The sequence below is a fragment of the Lepisma saccharinum genome, chromosome 23, assembly GCF_977018435.1.
Source record: "Lepisma saccharinum chromosome 23, izLepSacc3.1, whole genome shotgun sequence".
Taxonomy (NCBI): Eukaryota; Metazoa; Arthropoda; class Insecta; order Zygentoma; family Lepismatidae; genus Lepisma; species Lepisma saccharinum.
In genome coordinates, this window is record NC_139251.1 from 26,896,497 (window position 1) to 26,914,979 (window position 18,483).

Consider the following 18,483-nt stretch of genomic DNA (forward strand, 5'->3'; position numbering starts at 1 on the left):
CGATATATTTTCCCTCCAAGATTCCTTCCATATAAGATAAAATTCGCTCTTCAGCTCTGACATCAAGTCTGTCTATTTCTAGGTGATTCAGTAGGTTATCATACTCATAATAGTATTTGAATAGCTTGAATTTGTAATATATGAATGTGATAAATCTGTTTTGTATTTTTTCTATTGATTGTTTCATCTTAGCACTACATGCGTAATACCAAATCGGAATGTTGTATTCCACTATAGGTCTGACAAAAGTTGTAAACATTAAAATTAGAAATTGTAAGTTGTTTGAACAACTCCATTTTTTTATAATATAGGTACATTGCTTTCTTGCTTTATTTATGATGTGATTAATATAGTCTTCAAATTTTAAGCGTCTGTCCAAAATAATGCCCAGATCTTTCATGGATTTCACATCCTTGATGATATTATTACTGATAAAATAATTAAAAATTTTGAAGTTTTCTTTCCTAGAGAATGCTAGCACAGATGATTTTATGGTCAATTGGTTTGCATTAACCCAATCATAAACTGAGTTAATATCATCCTGAAGTTTCTCATGAGAAATATTATCATCGATTTGTAAATATAATTTAATGTCGTCGGCGTATGCAAGATATTTTGCATGTTTTATGACATATTCAATATCATTCAAAAATATATTGAAAAGTAAGGGCCCTAAGGGCGACCCTTGAGGAACACCTCTTGACACATTTCCAGGGATGGAGAAACTAGACTTAAATTTTACTCTGAAAGTTCGCTGAGACAAGAAACTCTTAAACCAGGAACAGTACAAAGGAGCACACCCATAGTTTGCCAGTTTAGTTAACAGAATTGAATGGTTGACACTGTCGAAAGCTTTGGAGAGGTCTAAGTAGATTACATCTGTTTGTTTACTATTGGCAAAAGACTGAGTAAGGTCTGAGAGCAGTATTGATAAATTAGTATTAGTAGATCTTCCAGAAACAAAACCATGCTGAGATGAACTTAAAATACATTTCATGTTAAAAGACAAAGAGTTAAAAATTAACTGTTCAAATATCTTGCTAAAAATATTACAGATTGAGATTGGTCTAAAATTACAAATACTGTAATCACCCTTGCTCTTTGGAATAGGTACAATCGTACTCTCTTTCCACATTTTGGGAAAGATCCCTGTCTTTAGCGATTTATTATATATGTGACTTAATAGTGGTGCAAGGATAGAGCTACAACCTTTGAATATATAATTGGGAATTTGGTATATACCAGAGTTGCCATTAGGTTTAAGTTTCTTGAAAACTTTCATAATATCATTGTCACTAATGTTAGGTGACACTATTGGTAAATGATGCCATTCACATGGATCTACAGAAGCATTGGCAGGTTTTTGAAAATTAGTACTAAAATATTGGCAGAAAGCATCAGCAATTACATTTTCTTCAAGCTTTTCACCATTGAGACCCAGAACATAAGGAACCTCATTTCTCTTAGAACTAATATTTTTCCAAAACATCTTTCTGTCAGAGTAATAACAATAGTTCAGATAATTAAAGTAATTTTTCTTAGCTTGCCTAATTTCGAATTTAACCTCCTTTCTTAGGGACACATATCTCAGATACCAGGATAACTTGTTGGTAGACTTGAACTTATTATAGCATTTTCTCTTCTTATTGAGCAAACATTTAATTTTACGAGTTATCCATGGTGACTGCTGAGGATAACTTTTCTTCTTAGGTGTATTATTCCCCACAGATTGTAGTACCACATTATGAAGAGACTCTACAATTTCATTTAATTCAGATGACAGATTAATGGAAACAATACCATCCTTTATATCATTATAAAGTTGAAGAAAGTTACATCTTTTAAAATCATATGACTCATTTAAGGGAAGATCTGCATTAGTTTCACATGATATATGAGGAAAGCTGACATCTAAAACAAAAGGTGGATGGAATACATCAACCTTACTTACAGGTACAACACCAGTATTAAAAATAATTTCATCAAAATTGCTTAAAGCTAAATCAAGTGTGGACAATTGGTTAGATGCATTGTAAGGACTATTGTATTGATTAAAATTTAGGAGATCACACATTTCAATAACTTTGGAGCTTTTAGAACTATATCTGGTTTGACAAATTGCTTGTTTGTAAAGTGACCAATCAATTTCACCAACATTAAAATCTCCCAAAATGTTTAATTGCGTCGTAGTGATAGTTTTGAGTGTAGTAAGCCTATAGTTTCCTAATCTGCAAAATTGCGTCTGACATTCATAACGAACTGGAAAAATCTACAGTTATTCGTCTGCTAAATGCCTTGGCTAAATGCTGCGAAATAGCTTCAGAGGGAACAGCTCGCATCCACCTGTTCCAACAGCCCCAAGACCAGGCGCACGCAGCGGCAGGACAAGAAAGCTAATGTTGCGAGCGTAGGGTTGAGAATGTTTTATGATCGACAGGCTGAAGACGAAAGCTTTTGGTTCATTGAACTTTACAGAAAAGACAGCAAACCAAGACCTACCCTAACCGAATTAAAAACAAAAATGAAATCGTACACAAGGCATTTTATAAAAAGTGTTGTCCTTGTTTGTTCCCGAGAAGGGAGTTTGGAACAGTTCGGGTTTTGTCACAATTTCTACAAATCTAACGGACGTCATGAAAAAACTCGGCCATCTGATTGCCATTATTGCATTGAGGACGTTTGAATTACAAGAATGCTCAACTCTACAAAAAAGTCAACTTAATCTACAAATAGAGAGATGAAACAGGTTTCGACAAAACATTTTTTCTCTCTGATCACTCATAAATTGCTTTTATTATTATTTTGTTTGTTGCGTATCAACAATTTTGTTTTTAATGTTATTTTTACATTATAGTATCATATTTGCTTTACATTGTTACTGTCCAAATTTTAACGTGCTTCATGTATGTTACTTCTGACAATTTGTAACATATGTATCGTATGTTTATTTGGTCAGGAGGAGTGCCAACAGGGGGGATTATGGCGCAAGTTGCGCTTTCGAGATTTGAGGGGGGGTTCCCTTCAAATAATATAAAATTCATTATTTATATATTTTTCCAAAATATATGTAAAAATTTTACACTTTAAATGCACCAAATTTAATCCATTAGATGAAGAAAAGAAAGTGTTTAAGGGTATTATCGAAAGGAGGGGGGGGGTGACAAATATCCAACTCTTACATATTAGGCCTTAATTGACACGGGGCTTCTGGGGGGATTGTGAATTAAACTTTGGGAGGAACAGTATCCAACTCTAGATCTTAGATTATTGCGGGTCTTTTAGTTAGAGGGGATTGAGCCTTAAATTGAGGGCAATTATACAATTATTGTGCATTACTATTGTCTTAGACTGTTGCGGAAATTCTGGTGTGGAGACTGAGAATTATTTTTTTGGAGGAGGCAATATCCACTCTTCAATATCAACAGTAAGTCAAAAATTGGCATGGAATTGGAAACTTTGGTGAATTCTCAGATTGTCAAGAGATTTCTATAGTGGAGAGAGAGTTCGAAAATTAAATTTTGGAGACTGCATTTAACGATATGAAATCCACACGTTTTCGACCCCGAACGTGCCAAAGGGGAAGCTGGAAGAGAGTAAATATCTCGGGATCTTAAGAAAGTATTGACATGCCATTAAATTAATATTCTTGAAAGCCTGCAAAGGAATGGATTTAAAGATTTTCTTGCTCGCTTCGATCGCAATGATATGTTATTAGGATGCTTGTTTGGTGCTTGAATGAGGTGAATGTGAAGTTTATATACTATAGCTGCATTACAAGACAAGCGATATTCTCGATAATGATGAACGATTTTAGGGGTGGTCTTGAGTGATGGGCATCCCTGTTTAGAAAGGAGGTGCAGATCAAGTATAGTGTTCAGTAAAGCTAAGAAAGAAGTTACTTTCAGTAGACACGCTGTTGTAATTAAATATGTTGTGGGTATTACCACCCAGCGTCGAATAACATGGGTACCTGGGGAAACCTGAGGGTAAAGGCGGTCAAGGGCGTGGTGCTGATCACATCACCCCCACTCACAACCGGATCAAGAAAGTGTGGGGCGTTACCCCAACCCCCCCTATACGCCTTCATGGCGTGGTGCTAAGCACAGGGGAACACTTTACTTTTACTTTACTTTTTACTTTTATTACGATATGGTTTAAGGGCACAAATTATATGATTTGGAGGGGATGCGCCATTGGCCTTGGGGGGGGGGGGGACCCCTGTATTTAGTTCATTTCAATAAGGGTTGAATTTTACTTGGTAAAATTACGGGGAGGGGAGGGGGCAAGTGCAGGTCACCTGTTCCCCTGTCTGATTTAGCACCGCACGCCACTGGTTTTAAGTCCACTTTATGCACAGTAAGGCTAATCGGGACTGGACCTACAGTTTAAAGTGAGATCCGAACAACTATGTGCCTCCATCGGGAATCTAACCCGGGCAAGTTGTTGAACCTGCCGAACCAAATACGAGAGCGTAATTATTTGAGCGTGTGGGAACTTTGTTTTATCCAGTGCCATCATATATTCAGTTTTCCACACACAAATAAGATTAATTTTAAGAAATTAGACGTGTGCATATAGTTTCTTATCGTCATCATTTCCCAAGTGAACATATCAGATGCCATAGAAGACTTGGGGCCCGCCCTTCAACTAAGAGATACAGGATTCGATTCGGGTATGAACTGTATAGGGACTATCCACCGGAAGGAAGTGCCTTCGCGAGGACGCCATACTTGTAGCACAACTACTTCCGGTTCGTAGGCTCACATGTCGCTAAAGGGAGCTGAGATTGTGTCTTGTATGAAAGGAACGAATGGGTGTGTACAAGGAGGATGTAAACTACGATCAGGGCTAAATAATCTTACACGGATTGCTCTTCATCCATTTCCTAGAGATCTAGGCGCCAAAATTATTGCATTCAAGCTGTCAGGCGTGAAAATTGGAAGCCCATTAGCAGGAGTAGACTCCGCAGTAATGACAAAGGATGTGCAGGAACCCAAAAGGTCGGGACTGAAAAAAAAATCCCGTTCGGATCCAGACTTCGGAAAAAATGATAGAGTTTAAACAAAAGTAGTATATTCCCTACATATTTTTTTTTGTACTAAATGTCCGAAATTTATTGAAATTAGCAGTTTTTATTCCAGAAATGCAAAATAAATTATCACCGGAGGGTGAAATTGTGTGTATAATTAATTTTTTTTAGTATCGGGTAATATTGAAAATTTTCCGCTCCTATATAATCTCCTAATTTAGTGGGGAAATAACATTATTTTCCCGTTTTGAACGTCAGGACTTAAAAAATATCCCGTCCTGTTTCCTTCCCAACCAAAAAATTTGCGTCCCGCACCCTCTGCACTTCATTAAAGGTAGAAGAGAAATCATTCAAATCTCGATTTTCTCTCTGTTTTAGTGATATGAGCAAAAATATTTCTTTTCCTTTCAAAAGATGCTCAGTCATAGTCAGATAGGTTACATGTTATGTTCTTGAAGTACAGACGATGTTAAAGGCGGAGCTACTGCGGAGCATGCGCACTTGTCTGGTCCCCCTCGAACATCCGGTTACGCTTACGGTGCTATGGACGTTAATATGAAAGGGCAAAGTGGAGATTATTTTACAAGGAAATAGGGTGTCAGCTGTGTAGCATATAGTTGTACAGTTCGATCGGGAACAAATTTATTGAGTCAAGTATCACTTCGTAGGTTTCCGAAGGACATGGAGAGACGATACCTGTTGATACAAGCGGAACAAAGAAAGGATTGGTACCCGGAAAGGATTTGTACGACTTGCATTTTGTTACAAACATGTTGATCGTTTATCTGCGTATTGTGTTGTGGTGAGAAACACGCCTCTTAGTGAGGTTTCAAACCGAAGCGACAAGCGACAGCAGTGGTTCGTACCGAAGTGACAAGCGACACATTTAGTCTATAAATAAGCATTTACCGTTCATGGGAAATCAAGTCTCAGGCGGCACAATACACGCCATTCGAAATCTGAGCAACACGTGCAGCTTGTCGTGTCGCTTCGGTTCGAAAAATTTCATTGATCACTGAGGATGAACTTTTAAGTGGCACGGAGATTACACACCGAAGCGACAAGCAACAGCCCCTTAACTCTAAAGGAAACAATTCATCTTGCACACAAGTACAACAGACTGAGGTGACACAATGCATGATACTGGGAAAACAATAGTCCAGTCCAAGCGACACGTGCATTTTCTCGTGGTGAATTGGTTCCAAAGAGAGCTTTCAGACTGCAGCGATACGTGTCTCTTGGAAACCAACATTCAAAAATAAACAACACCTTCCAAATTAAGCGACACGACAAATTGCAGCTTCTTTCTAAATCCCTCAGATGGAAAGGCGACGCTGAAAGCACTTATATTTACTAGCATTTGTTATGTGTCATTTCATCATTCTGCAGATTTGTTGGCAAAGATTAACTTAAGCATACTTTATAATATAATAATATCACTAGTTTTATAGAATTATCTTTCCCTCATTTTTCCATTTAAAAAATAATTGAATATATATAAACTTTCGTACGTTTTGAGTTCGTCGTGCCTGTACATGAGATACACAACTGGCGGCCACAAAGACACGTCATATTTTAATAATCTGCTCTGCAGTCGATCATCCGACGGATTTTATACTTCCACTCCTTCATAATAGAACTGTAAGAAATACCTTTCTTGACTATCGTCGCACAACTGATGAAAACAAGCGCTCATTTCTTACTTTGTATGCCGGTGAATCTGCACTGGCAACAACGGGGACTGGCCTAAACCGGAAGTTCCGGGGGGACCGGGCAAGACCTCACCAATGTTTATGTTTACATTTTTAACACGGTCTACACACGAACTGTATTAAATTTTTATGTAACCAGAGGAAATAAATTTTTGTGCAACTAGAGGAAATATTTTCTTTCGTGTAGCCAGAAAATTAAGTGCGGGTACTATTATTAATTTTCGTCTTTTGCAATGGAAGTCTTTTCAACATTGATAGATATCGTGCCTCCCTGATGGAGCAGTGGTAGCGTCGTCGCCTTCTAATCAAGGGGTCCCGGGTTCGATTCCCGGTGGAGGCACTTTAAACTGTAGGTCCAGTCCCGATTAGCCTTACTGTGCACAAAGTGGACTTAAAACACCAACTCAATCAATCAAATCAACATTGATAGAGAAGAGGTCCTAGGTTTGAACACCATGGTGAGGCAATGGTGTGTCATTGTGTTTGTCCCATTATTAATTTTTAGAGTTTATTATTCATCTTCATCGTCATGTTTAACACAATTAGCAGAAAATTTACTTAATATAAGAATGAGCGTTTTGTATTTCTGCGTTCAAACGGGAACGAAACAAGCAAGTGTGCATTACCGTATCCCTCTGACTCGCCCTGACTGAAGAAAGAAGAAAAGAAGCTCCTTTTTTCGTTTTTTATATGTCCGTACATCTCGCACTTTTTCACTTAAAACATAAATGTATGCATTTAAGCGCTCTCACTCTGTAGGAAAAATTACTTTCTATTTAATATGTAGGCTACAAATATCGCCAATGAAACAACGATCAGCAAATGGATCTCATCTTGGAATAATGCCGTAGTACTTCCTAGTTGCTCATCCAATTGATATGCAAAGCCTCTACTTTGCCCTGATATATTTTATTCTCCTCGTCTTCAAGTGCTTTTATATGATCCATTTCATCCGATATACAAAACGAGAAGAAAGGCTGCAAGTACGTGCTTGAATTACCCGGCCACCGTGAACAGGAAGTTGTTGTGCTACAGTTGCACAATCGATTGTGCCGTTCGATATGTTTTTGTTTACTCGTGGATAGAACGCTATATTCCTTGACTACTACGCACACATTTCATATTTGCACTGTTGCCAATACTACTTGTAAACCTGGATCCAGCACTTAAAATCACGGAAAAGGGTTTTATCTACTTGTCAATTTTTTCCCAGCAAATTTACAAATCTAGAGACTAATAACATTGTTCTTGGTGTATAAGCCATTAAGCTAATGAGTTCATTCTGCATTTAGTTTCCCGAATAATGGCTGTGTATTTCGCGAGTGTATATCCGTAGACTGTTGGGAGCTACAGAAGAAAATGATGTTCCTTTCCAATTTATTGATTGATTGAGTTGGTGTTTTAAGTCCACTTTATACACAGTAAGGTTAATCGGGACTGGTTCTACAGTGTAAAGTGGGATCCGAACCACTATGATCATCCACCGGGTATCGAACCCGGAACCCCTTGATTACAAGGCGACGATCCTACGATGCGCCACCGAGGAGGCCATTGTTTCTTTTCTTTCCAAGACTATATATATATATATATATATATATATACACACACACACATATAATGTATGTATACAGCATAGGCCTATATGGTGTATAAATAGTTTGTTAATTTATAATAGTTTGATAGAAAAATCTTAAGTTTTGCCCCCCCCCCCAAACTGATCAACCTAGCTACGTCCCTCCTGGTTCCACGTAACATGTCTATTTAGTAAACGTACCATTTCAGGCTTTTTCAAAAACTGTTAGGAAAAGGCCCAATGTTCACGAGGAAATTTTACAGTTCGTTGTTGGGGATAGTGTGGCCGGCAGAAGGGATTTTAACAAAGATGAAGTTGCTGTGCACTTCGCGTTTTATCCTGAAGTGGCAGATGGAAGGAACAATGTACTATGTATTTTGTAACCCCATTGAAAAGGTTCAAAAATTGTGTTTTAGAGGCAAGGATAATTTCATTTAGTATTTCGCTACATAGTTCAATAAGACTGCAACGTGTATGTGAATGTTTACACTGTATGACCACTTTCTTGGAGTAGAAGACTTAATACATATCGTCATGGACGTCCAGGGGAAGGGTGGGGGAGGGGCACAGCATCCCTGGAAAATGAAAATAAAGGTATATATTTCACACATACTTACTATAATTTAATTTCAGTCAATAATTTATGTTAATCAGTGGCGGCGATTAGGGGTGCAGTTGCCCCCCGGTTTTTCCTATTATTGCCCCCGCACTATGCAAAACCTTGTCTACCAAGGGAAAGTAAACTGTCCTTGCCCCCCCCCCCCTAGTTTTGAATGGTTGCATACGTGTTTCATGTTTTCCTTATTTTCAGCTTCGCACGCCCTAAATTTCCTTCCGCACCCCCTCAGCACCCCTAAATGAATAATCCTGGCGCCGCCGCTGAGACACACAGTCCTATACATAAATACATAGTACGTGTTACGTATATACAGGGTGTTCCGAAAATGTATATACACGTTAACAGGGATATCAAAATCAAGGGTCCATTGCCTTTTGAAGCACTGGCATTGGAAGAGTTACATTCCAAGAAGAGTCCATACTCTTAGTGCAGATGATCCATACCGGAGAGTGCAGTTTTTGTAAGTGGTACTTGGCGAAATACGCCGAACAGGTGGATTGGACCATAAGGTTCAGAAGAATACCATCTGCGTACACCAGACCTCATGGTACAGGGATGCATAAAATTTAAAGTTTATGGTACAAAACCGGCAAGAGTCGACGAATTGAAGGCAGCCATTGAACGAAATTTGTTTCCAGCAGTGCCTGGACCAGAACGGTCATCAATTTGTAAACTTCCGTTAACATGAAAAATTGTTCATTCTAGACAAGAGAGAAAGAGGAGAGAAGAAGGAAGAGAAAGGAATAATCTTTTTTTGTTCTCTTGCCTTTTTCTTCCTTCTTTCTTTCTTTCTCTTCCCCTTTCTCTTTTCCTTCCTTTCTTCGGGAGGAGAGAGGAAAGAAGGGGAAGGAATTATTTATCTTTCTTTCTCTATTTCCTCCTTCTTTATATCCCTCTCTATCTCCTCTTTCTCTCTCTCTCTCTCTCTGATGGGGGAGAGAGGGGCAGGTACAGACGAAAAAGAGAGGAAGAAAAGAAAAAGAGTCTCTCTCTCCCTCCCTCTCTCTAAAGAAAGAGAAGAAAAGAAAGATAAGAGAGAGAGAAAGGGAGAGATAAGGAGAGAGATAGAGAGATAAAAGGACTGTATCTTAATAAACACTGATGTTAATAATTCAAAGCGTGAATACATTTTATTGGGACACCCTGTATACGCACATAGAGTACACACATACATCACGTGTGTTCTCGAACTGCAACCATTTTATCTCTATTGCAAACGTTGAAATAATTTATTTTTTATGTTTCCATTTTAACGCATTACAAATATAACGAAACCTAGTTAAATATCGTTGATATAAATTTATGAAAATCATATTGAGAGAGCGATTTCGCATTCTACCTATGGTGAATAAAATCCATGTGTATTGGTACCACTGCTTGCGAATACGGCGTGTTCGTTTCTTTTCCGTGCGTTGAAAACCGGACATCTTGTGCAGGAGAAAAGTGAGTATTCAAAATTGAAATTTTACTGAAGCCACATTATGCTCCATGTTATTAGTTGCTCGGGGTTATTTGCATTACGATTAGGATTTTGGTGACATAAAGACATCTGAAGTTGCTTAAAATTTCTGATGGAGAAAATACCGTACATGCCGGCATCGCTTTCGCGTTGTTTGAGTTGTGAGAGTTACCGGCAATTTTTGTTAGAGAAAGATGTAATAAAAATTGTAGATAAAAAGAATGGAAACTGCATAATTGGTTTTGCATTTTTATACCGAGAGCGAGTATATTTATGCTCTTCTAAGCTAGGAATGAGTGTAATTATTGTCGAATTGGTAAATCGTCTTTGTGTGCAATGTGAACGGCCATTTTCATTGAGAGGCAACTTTGCATTGGTCAGAAATTAAAAATGATATGTATGTGGTATGGTCTATAGAATTTTAATCAAGAGAGAATGTAAAATTTTTATCGTTCACCTCTTGTAGTACTTATTACTTCAAAATATTTCAACAGCGCATGTTTGATGTATGCCATATTGTTGTTTGATATGTCTACGCATGAGCGGTTCAAACAAAAATGTAAATGGGTGCGGCGATGTATATTCTGAAATACTTGAAATTTTACCACATAAAGTAGGTTTTTTTTTTTAAAAGAAAAGAAAAACTTTGTGAAAGGGTTTGGGAACTGATAATACATATAGCCGAATTCTCGGAATTCGTTCGTAATTCGGATTCAATGTTAGTGGTCATGGAATGAAAATCGATATGTGGAAGTACGAGAGCATCGTATTTGCGTTTGTGATCGGAGTCTGGAGAATATCAGGCGCGAAGCGAGGGGTGGCTATGGGGCTGGAGCCTTGGGCCCCATGCGCAGAGGGCATGGGCATTGGAGAAATTTACACTTGGCAGAGGTAAGGGGAGAAGGAAAACATATAAGGGTAAAACTATCAAAGCTGGGAATGCGATTTCTTCAAATTTAAAGGAGAAGGTGCTTACGGAATTGAGTTGCTGTGTAATTTCGGATGTTCGTAGGAGTGTTTTATCGCAGTTTTCAATGTATTTGGCCCCTAATTCTTGTATTTTTTTATAATAATGTCCGTCCGATACACGAAAGCTGTTGCTTGCATTTCCATCCATGTACTTGAACCGGATGTTGCGAGCATCTGATGACATAATCCCTGGTAAGTGTTTCCGAACACAGAGTTTTTCACTACATTGCCCAACCTAAAGCAACCTAACCTAACCTTACCGTGATGGTGCGTGGGGCTATCATGAATGGTTTTTGGGGCTATTCGTGGATGGTCATACTATCCCAAATGGTTTTTGGGGCTATGCGTGAATGGTGTTTGGGGCTATGTGGGAATGGTTTTCGGGGCTATGCAGGAATTTTTCTGTTAAGAAGGTTGAAACACTGCTTTCCCCGTTTGATTTGGCCACCATTTTGCATGTTCAGTAAGCGAGAAAAGAACGAACAATAATTACGCGATACGTCGACAATAGATACTAATTTAGTTTAAAAAAAGTGAAATCCCTTGTTAAACAATCTTTCACAATGCAGAACAAGTAAGTACGAATGTCCACAATTACAGAATAAACGAGTTACAGACAATTCCCGGCTTTGATAGTTTTACCCATATAAGGTGTTTACTCGATCCATGACACGCTTGTTAACGATTTTTCTCCTTTGACAGCAAGAAAAGTTAAATTCTCATTATTTTCTGTAAATTTCTCATATCGGACAAACTGCTAAAATTTGCTAGTTCATTGAATTTGAATATTCGTACTTATGTATTCTGCATTGAGAAACATTGCTGAAGATGGCATTTCGCTTATTTCACGGAAATAAGCTCTATTTGCGACATATCGAGTAAGTTTTCTTCGTTTCTTTTTGCCTTCGGTAACACACAAAATGGCGGTCACAGTTTCAATGCCGTACTCGGCATGCAGTTTTTACACCCCACTGCACCCAAAAATACCTTTGTAGCCCCACAAACCATTGACACATAGCTCCACGAACCATTCATACATAGCCCCACGAACCATTTCCGGTAAGGTAAAGTTAGGTAGGGTCTTGTATAGGTTACAATAGTTAAAAATTGGTTTCGAAATAATATGCGTAACCCCACACACCATTCTCGCATAGCCCCGCATACCATTTGCGGAAACGTGCCTTCTTCAGTTACAAAAACACGTGTTTGGAAACACTGATTGAAATTTACCGGGATTACGTCATCACACACAGGCTACATCCACCTGGAAGTAAATGGATGCAAGAGTTTTCGTGCATCGGTCACATATTTATATCGAAAAATAGATGATTTACCGGCAAAATTCAATGAACGATGTGAGAAAACACTTCCCTGAACTTCAACAAGTATAAAGAAACAGCATTCGGTAAGTATTTTCTCCTGTAAATTTGAAGAAATCCATTTGTCCGATACAAGAAATTTACCTTCTTTCTATGATTTTAGTCTGGTTTTATAAGTATTTTAAAAATTTTACTTAGAATGTTGTGTAATACATAGTTTATTGCTATTTTTTTCAGAATTGAATAAATTTCAGGTAACTGTTCCAATTGTTTTATGATTTTTTTTTCAAATTCTCCTATCAGGAACACTGATTATCATAGAATTTTGGAAATCATTGTCACACAAAATTCAAATCTTCCTTAAAGTAATGTTTCGATTCGCAAAAAAGTTATTTATGTTTGAAAAAAAAAAACAACTTAAAAGTCAACTGACGCAATCATGCGCACTTCCCATGGACATGTATTTTCCGTTGGCAAGTGACTGTAAGTATCGTAGACTATTGGGAATTAATGTAGAAGTAAATCGGAACCATAGAAGAATGCATTTAGAGACTTTATTTTTTGGTATCTGCAAAATGTATTTCTTCAGTTTTACAGGAGAAAGTGCTTACCGAACTGACTTTCTGTGCACTTTTGAAAAGTCGTTGAAGTGTTTTTTCCCATCACTTAATTTATTTTGCCGGCAAATCATGTATTTTTGAAAATTAATGTGTCCAATGCACGAAAGCTGTTGCCTCTATGTCGTTTCACTACGTGAACCAAATGTTGCGTTCTTTCGATGATGTAACCCCCGGTCAGTGTTTACAACCATGCTGTTGTTTTGCAAGAACATGACAATTTTAACTGTTTGCCTAACCTAACCTAACCTTGCCGTGCATGGTTCGTGCGGCTATTTATGAATGGTTTGTGGGGCTGTCCGGAAAAAAATACAAAATCAGTAACACGAAAGTAGGTATTTTTTGGTGAAAAAGGTTGGAAACACTGCACACCCACTGATCATAGACAACGCTAGTCAAGATTTGCCTGCCATAGTGTGTAACGCAACCGAAAAACCAACAAACAATAATTACTCGATATGGAAAATTGAAATTATTGTCGTGAAAAACGAAATCCCACCTTCAAGAATCCTTAGCAATGCAGAATACTTAAGTATCAATGTGAAAAACAAGAAAATAAAGGAATTTCAGATGTTTGGTGAATACTGAAATTTTAATTTTATTTTAATGCTAAGAGAACTTAACCTGGCCTGCCTAACCTAACTACAAAATCATATATTAAACAAGATCTTAGTAATTGCTAAAACTCCGCAGTTTGTGTTAACAGAAGTACATCAAAATCGAACCATGATGAAATTGCAATAAAACAAAAGGAACTTGGGCTTAAATTTAATTACATTTTTTTTACTGAGAACATACTGCAGATTGCATATATATATATCTATATCTATCTATCTATATATATCTATCTATCTATCTATATATATATATATTTTATTATTCTTAACCTTTTCTTCTTTTACTTGAAGGATTATATTCTGGTAAAACTACTGGAATTTTCTGTTTCCTGAAGTAGTAGTAATAGTATTTTTTGAAACATATTCTTCAGACACTAAGCCATAACTTAAATAGCTATTTATAAATATGGTACACAATTTCAAAATTGTAGAATACTTCATCAATGGCAGTACATACTTGGATATATTAGCATTTGACATAGGCAAGATATCCACCCAGAAATGCTTGACGCCAACATATATTATCAATCAAAGTATTGGTCAAGACCGATTTTGATTTATCAGCTATTCCGAGTCACTGATTTAGTGTTGATTTTCCAATAAACAAATTAATTACGTATAAAAATAAAAAGATTTAGTTTACTATCAACTCCACGTATATGTTTAGTATTTTTTTACTATGGGTAATGGAATAAAAATAATGTAAGTTGTGTTACGGACGGAACATGATTTGGGCCCCATCATTTTGCTTGCAATTTCACCTTAACATTCCTGTGAATTACAAAGGAATTAATACATGCTAGGGCACAACATTTAACATACTATAATAGGTATTGTAATATTGTAAGTGTTCTGATTAATTTAGGAAAAAAATTGTTTAAAGACTGTACCTGTTAGGTACGGAACAAAAATGCGTCAGCTCAAAAATGATGGAAATTCAGCATAATACAAACTTGTTTTATTACTTGTTAACATAAACACAACTTTATCAGATGCTAAAAAAGGTAAAGGTAAAGTGTTCCCCTGTGCTTAGCACCACGCCATGAAGGCGTATAGGGGGTGCGGGGGTAACGCACTTTCTTGATCCGGTCGTGAGTGTGGGTGATGTGATCAGCACCATGCCCCTGACTGCCTTTACCCCCCAGGTACCCATGTTATTCGATGCTGGGTGGGTGCTGGGGCCGCTTCCAATGTTAGAAAAGTTCCCAGATTTGAACTGTTCGGGGATCGAACCCGGGACCTTTAGCATGGCAGTCAGATGCGTTACCAACTGAGCCACCGCGGCCACTTATCAGATGCTAACAATCTAAAATAAACCATTTGTCTCTTTTGTCATTTTTCACTTTTGGTAAATACTGAACAATAACAATTAAATGTTCTCTGAAAACTTGAAAAAAATTCTGTCGCCTGCTTGAACAGCTTGGGGTTCTTCAAGTAGTCAACCACTTCACAGAATTTGATCATATATGACTTGGTTTCAATGTAATACAGTAGTTATCTTTTTTTGTCATTTGTGACTGTGGCCAAATAGAACACTTCAGTTTCGTAGTTTTCTTCAACAGCTCCTTCAGTCACAACAATGTGACTTAACTTTTTTCCTTGTGCGACATGTTTGATTAACAGGTATTGGCCTTTGTGAATCTTCTTTGGATTTCAGCTTTGTTGTGGGTTCTTCTAGTTCAGACTCATTGTCACTGTAGACATCTCTAATGAGGCTAATCTTGATGTACCGGTACTCTTTGAGGTGATTAGATCTATATCAGTGTTCGCGCCCGTCATCCAACAAGAAAACACCTTTCTTGTTTCGGCCGCTTGTTGTAGCATTTCCAGGAAGGTACTGGTGCTGTAGGTAGACTAATACACATAAATGAAAAACTCAATTACATCAAACTGATGTATTCGTTGCAAAATCTACATTAATTGCAGCCAACCTGCAATACATCTCTGGTACAGCGTCGCTTCTCCTCTTCACAGACTCTTCACTCTCTCACTTTCAGTAGGCACTAGTGTCCAGAGAATAATGTGGCGGCCATCTTGGCTCCAAAAGCATAAGGTACGGAACATACCGCCCACCTTGAAATAATTAATTTCAACACTTTACTAAATACACAATATAGAACACATTTTTGATGAACAAATGTAAATTGAATGCAATTTTCCCAAAATTTGCTACTGAAAATGACAACACAAAATTAAAAAGAAATTGAACAAACTAATGATTGCCTTTTATGCCTAAATTTTAAAGTTTAAGTTCTTTCTCATCGGTGTTCAACTTCACTCACTGGTAAAAGGGACAGCTTCACTGCTGGCCTCTTGTAGGTTCCTTCACTGGTTCTCACTGTTGCTGCTCTAACCAATCCATCTTCACCTGGATGAACGTTGATTACTCTGCCAAGTTTCCACTGTTGAGGTGCAAGTTGATCATCTCTGACCACAACCAAGTCATCGGCCTGTAGATTCCGTTGCTCCCTTCTCCACTTAGGACGTTGTTGTAACTGAGAAAGATAATCCCTACACCATCTGCGCCAGAAATGCTGTGTCAGCCTTTGCACGAGCTGCCACTTCGACAGTCTGTTCAATTTTATTGTAGCAAAGTCCCTATCTGGAGTAGCTATCAATGCATCTCCTATTAAGAAATGGCCTGGAGTAAGTGCCTGCATGTCATTGGGATCACTGGATAGGGCAGTTAACGGTCTGGAATTCAAACATGCTTCTATTTGTGTTAATACTGTATACAATTCCTCAAAGGTAAGTAGGGCATTCCCCACAACTCTTTTGAGGTGGTATTTAACTGATTTGACACCACTCTCCCACAAACCTCCTGCATGAGGATTACGAGGAACATTAAAATGCCACTGGATGCCTAAGCTGCTTAGAGCACTTGAAATAGTTTCATTGTGCTTTGGTTGTTTTGCCAATCTCATGAATTCCTTTAACTCTCTATTAGCGCCAACAAACGTTGTTCCACAATCACTGTAAATATTACTGGGTTTTCCGCGACGAGATACAAATCTCCGAAGTGCAGCCAAAAACGTCTCTGTAGTACCACTGCTCACTATTTCTAAATGAACTGCTTTCGTTGCGAAACAAACAAATAAGGCAATATAACCCTTATACTGCTTACGAGAGCGTCCAACCATTTCCTTCAACAGTATGGGCCCTGCATAATCCACTCCACAGTTTATAAATGGACGAGAAGGATTGATCCTAGATTCTGGTAAGCTAACCATTAATTGTTCCCCAGCTTGTGTACAAAAGCGATGACAAGTTACACATTTCTTCACAATGTTACGCACTGTATCTCTCCCTCTCAGTATCCAGAATGTTCGTTGCAATGAGGAACACACTAACTGAGGACCAGCATGAAGATTAATTAAATGTTCATTTTCAATTAATAAGCGAGTCAATTTGTGCTTTGCAGGTAGCAACATTGGATGTTTATGGTCCACTGTTATTCTTGCTTTGTGTAGCCTCCCTCCAACACGAATGACACCTGCCTCATCAACAAAAGGAGCCAAACACAATAACCTGCTTTTTGTTGGCAGAGGAATTTTAGCTTGTAAACAATGTAATTCTGCTGTGAATTCACTTTTCTGAGCTTGTTTTACAAGAGAGGTTGTTGCTGTCATAAGCTCTTTAGTTGTCAATGCTCCTTGCCTTCTCTGATTCACTGACTGACGAGCATTGAACACAAATCGTTGGATCCATGCCATTATTCTCTGCATTTTAGAAAAGCTTGAATATCTACTGATCAGATCCTCTTCTACTGTAATGTACATAACTGTAATGGCAATCTTCTTCTCTTCTTTTGTAACTTCTTCCAAAATTTCGTTGCTTGTCTCATGATGATCGAACGTTGCCAATGAAGTTGCTCGTAAGAACTCTGGTCCCGCCCACCATAACTCACACTGAGCCAAGGCTGAAGCACTGATACCTCTTGTAGCAAGATCTGCAGGATTTGATTTTCCCTTGATGTGTGACCATTGTTCACGACGAAGACTCTCCTGCACTTCTGCCACTCGATTTGCTACAAATGTTTTCCACCTGCTTGGTGTTGAGGATAACCAAGCAAGCACAATGGTAGAATCAGTCCACACACATGCATCTTCCAATTTGTAGGATAGTGCATTGGAGATTACTACGAGCAATCGTGTCAATAAAACTGCCGCTGATAGTTCTAGTCTTGGTAAAGACATTTGCTTGATTGGAGCCACCTTGGTCTTTGCTCCTACCAACCTCACTTCAACATGACCATCGACATAAACTGAGCGAAGGTACACTACCGCACAGTATGCTTGTTGTGATGCATCACAGAAACCCACTAATTGACAAGCTATAGCATTTGCAGATACAATAGCACGTTTGATTTGTAATTGTTGCAGTACAGGAAGTTCACTACAAAAATGTAGCCACAGTTCGCATGTTTCCACGGATAATGCCTCATCCCAGCCCAACTTTTCCTTCCACAATTCTTGAATAAGTATTTTTGCTTGTATGACTGTTGGGGATAAGAAACCAAGAGGATCAAACAACTTTGCAATGTCAGATAACAATAGTCTTTTCGTCAAT

The 18,483-nt window shown here is 38.0% G+C and overlaps 2 protein-coding genes across 2 annotated transcripts in view; one reads left to right on the plus strand and one right to left on the minus strand.

Annotated features, from left to right (window-relative positions):
• The first annotated feature begins 10,288 nt into the window (after positions 1-10,288).
• The window catches only part of Pep (Protein on ecdysone puffs), an 87,411-nt gene continuing 79,216 nt past the window's right edge, over positions 10,289-18,483 (plus strand). The window contains exon 1 of the mRNA XM_083144691.1: positions 10,289-10,376. The gene's annotated coding sequence lies outside the window, so the exon portion shown is untranslated. The remainder of the gene's footprint in view (positions 10,377-18,483) is intronic.
• On the minus strand, positions 16,173-18,110 carry LOC146005446 (uncharacterized). The gene has a single exon (XM_083144688.1). It carries the CDS (start codon positions 18,108-18,110, stop codon positions 16,173-16,175), a length of 1,938 nt encoding a protein of 645 aa, XP_083000814.1.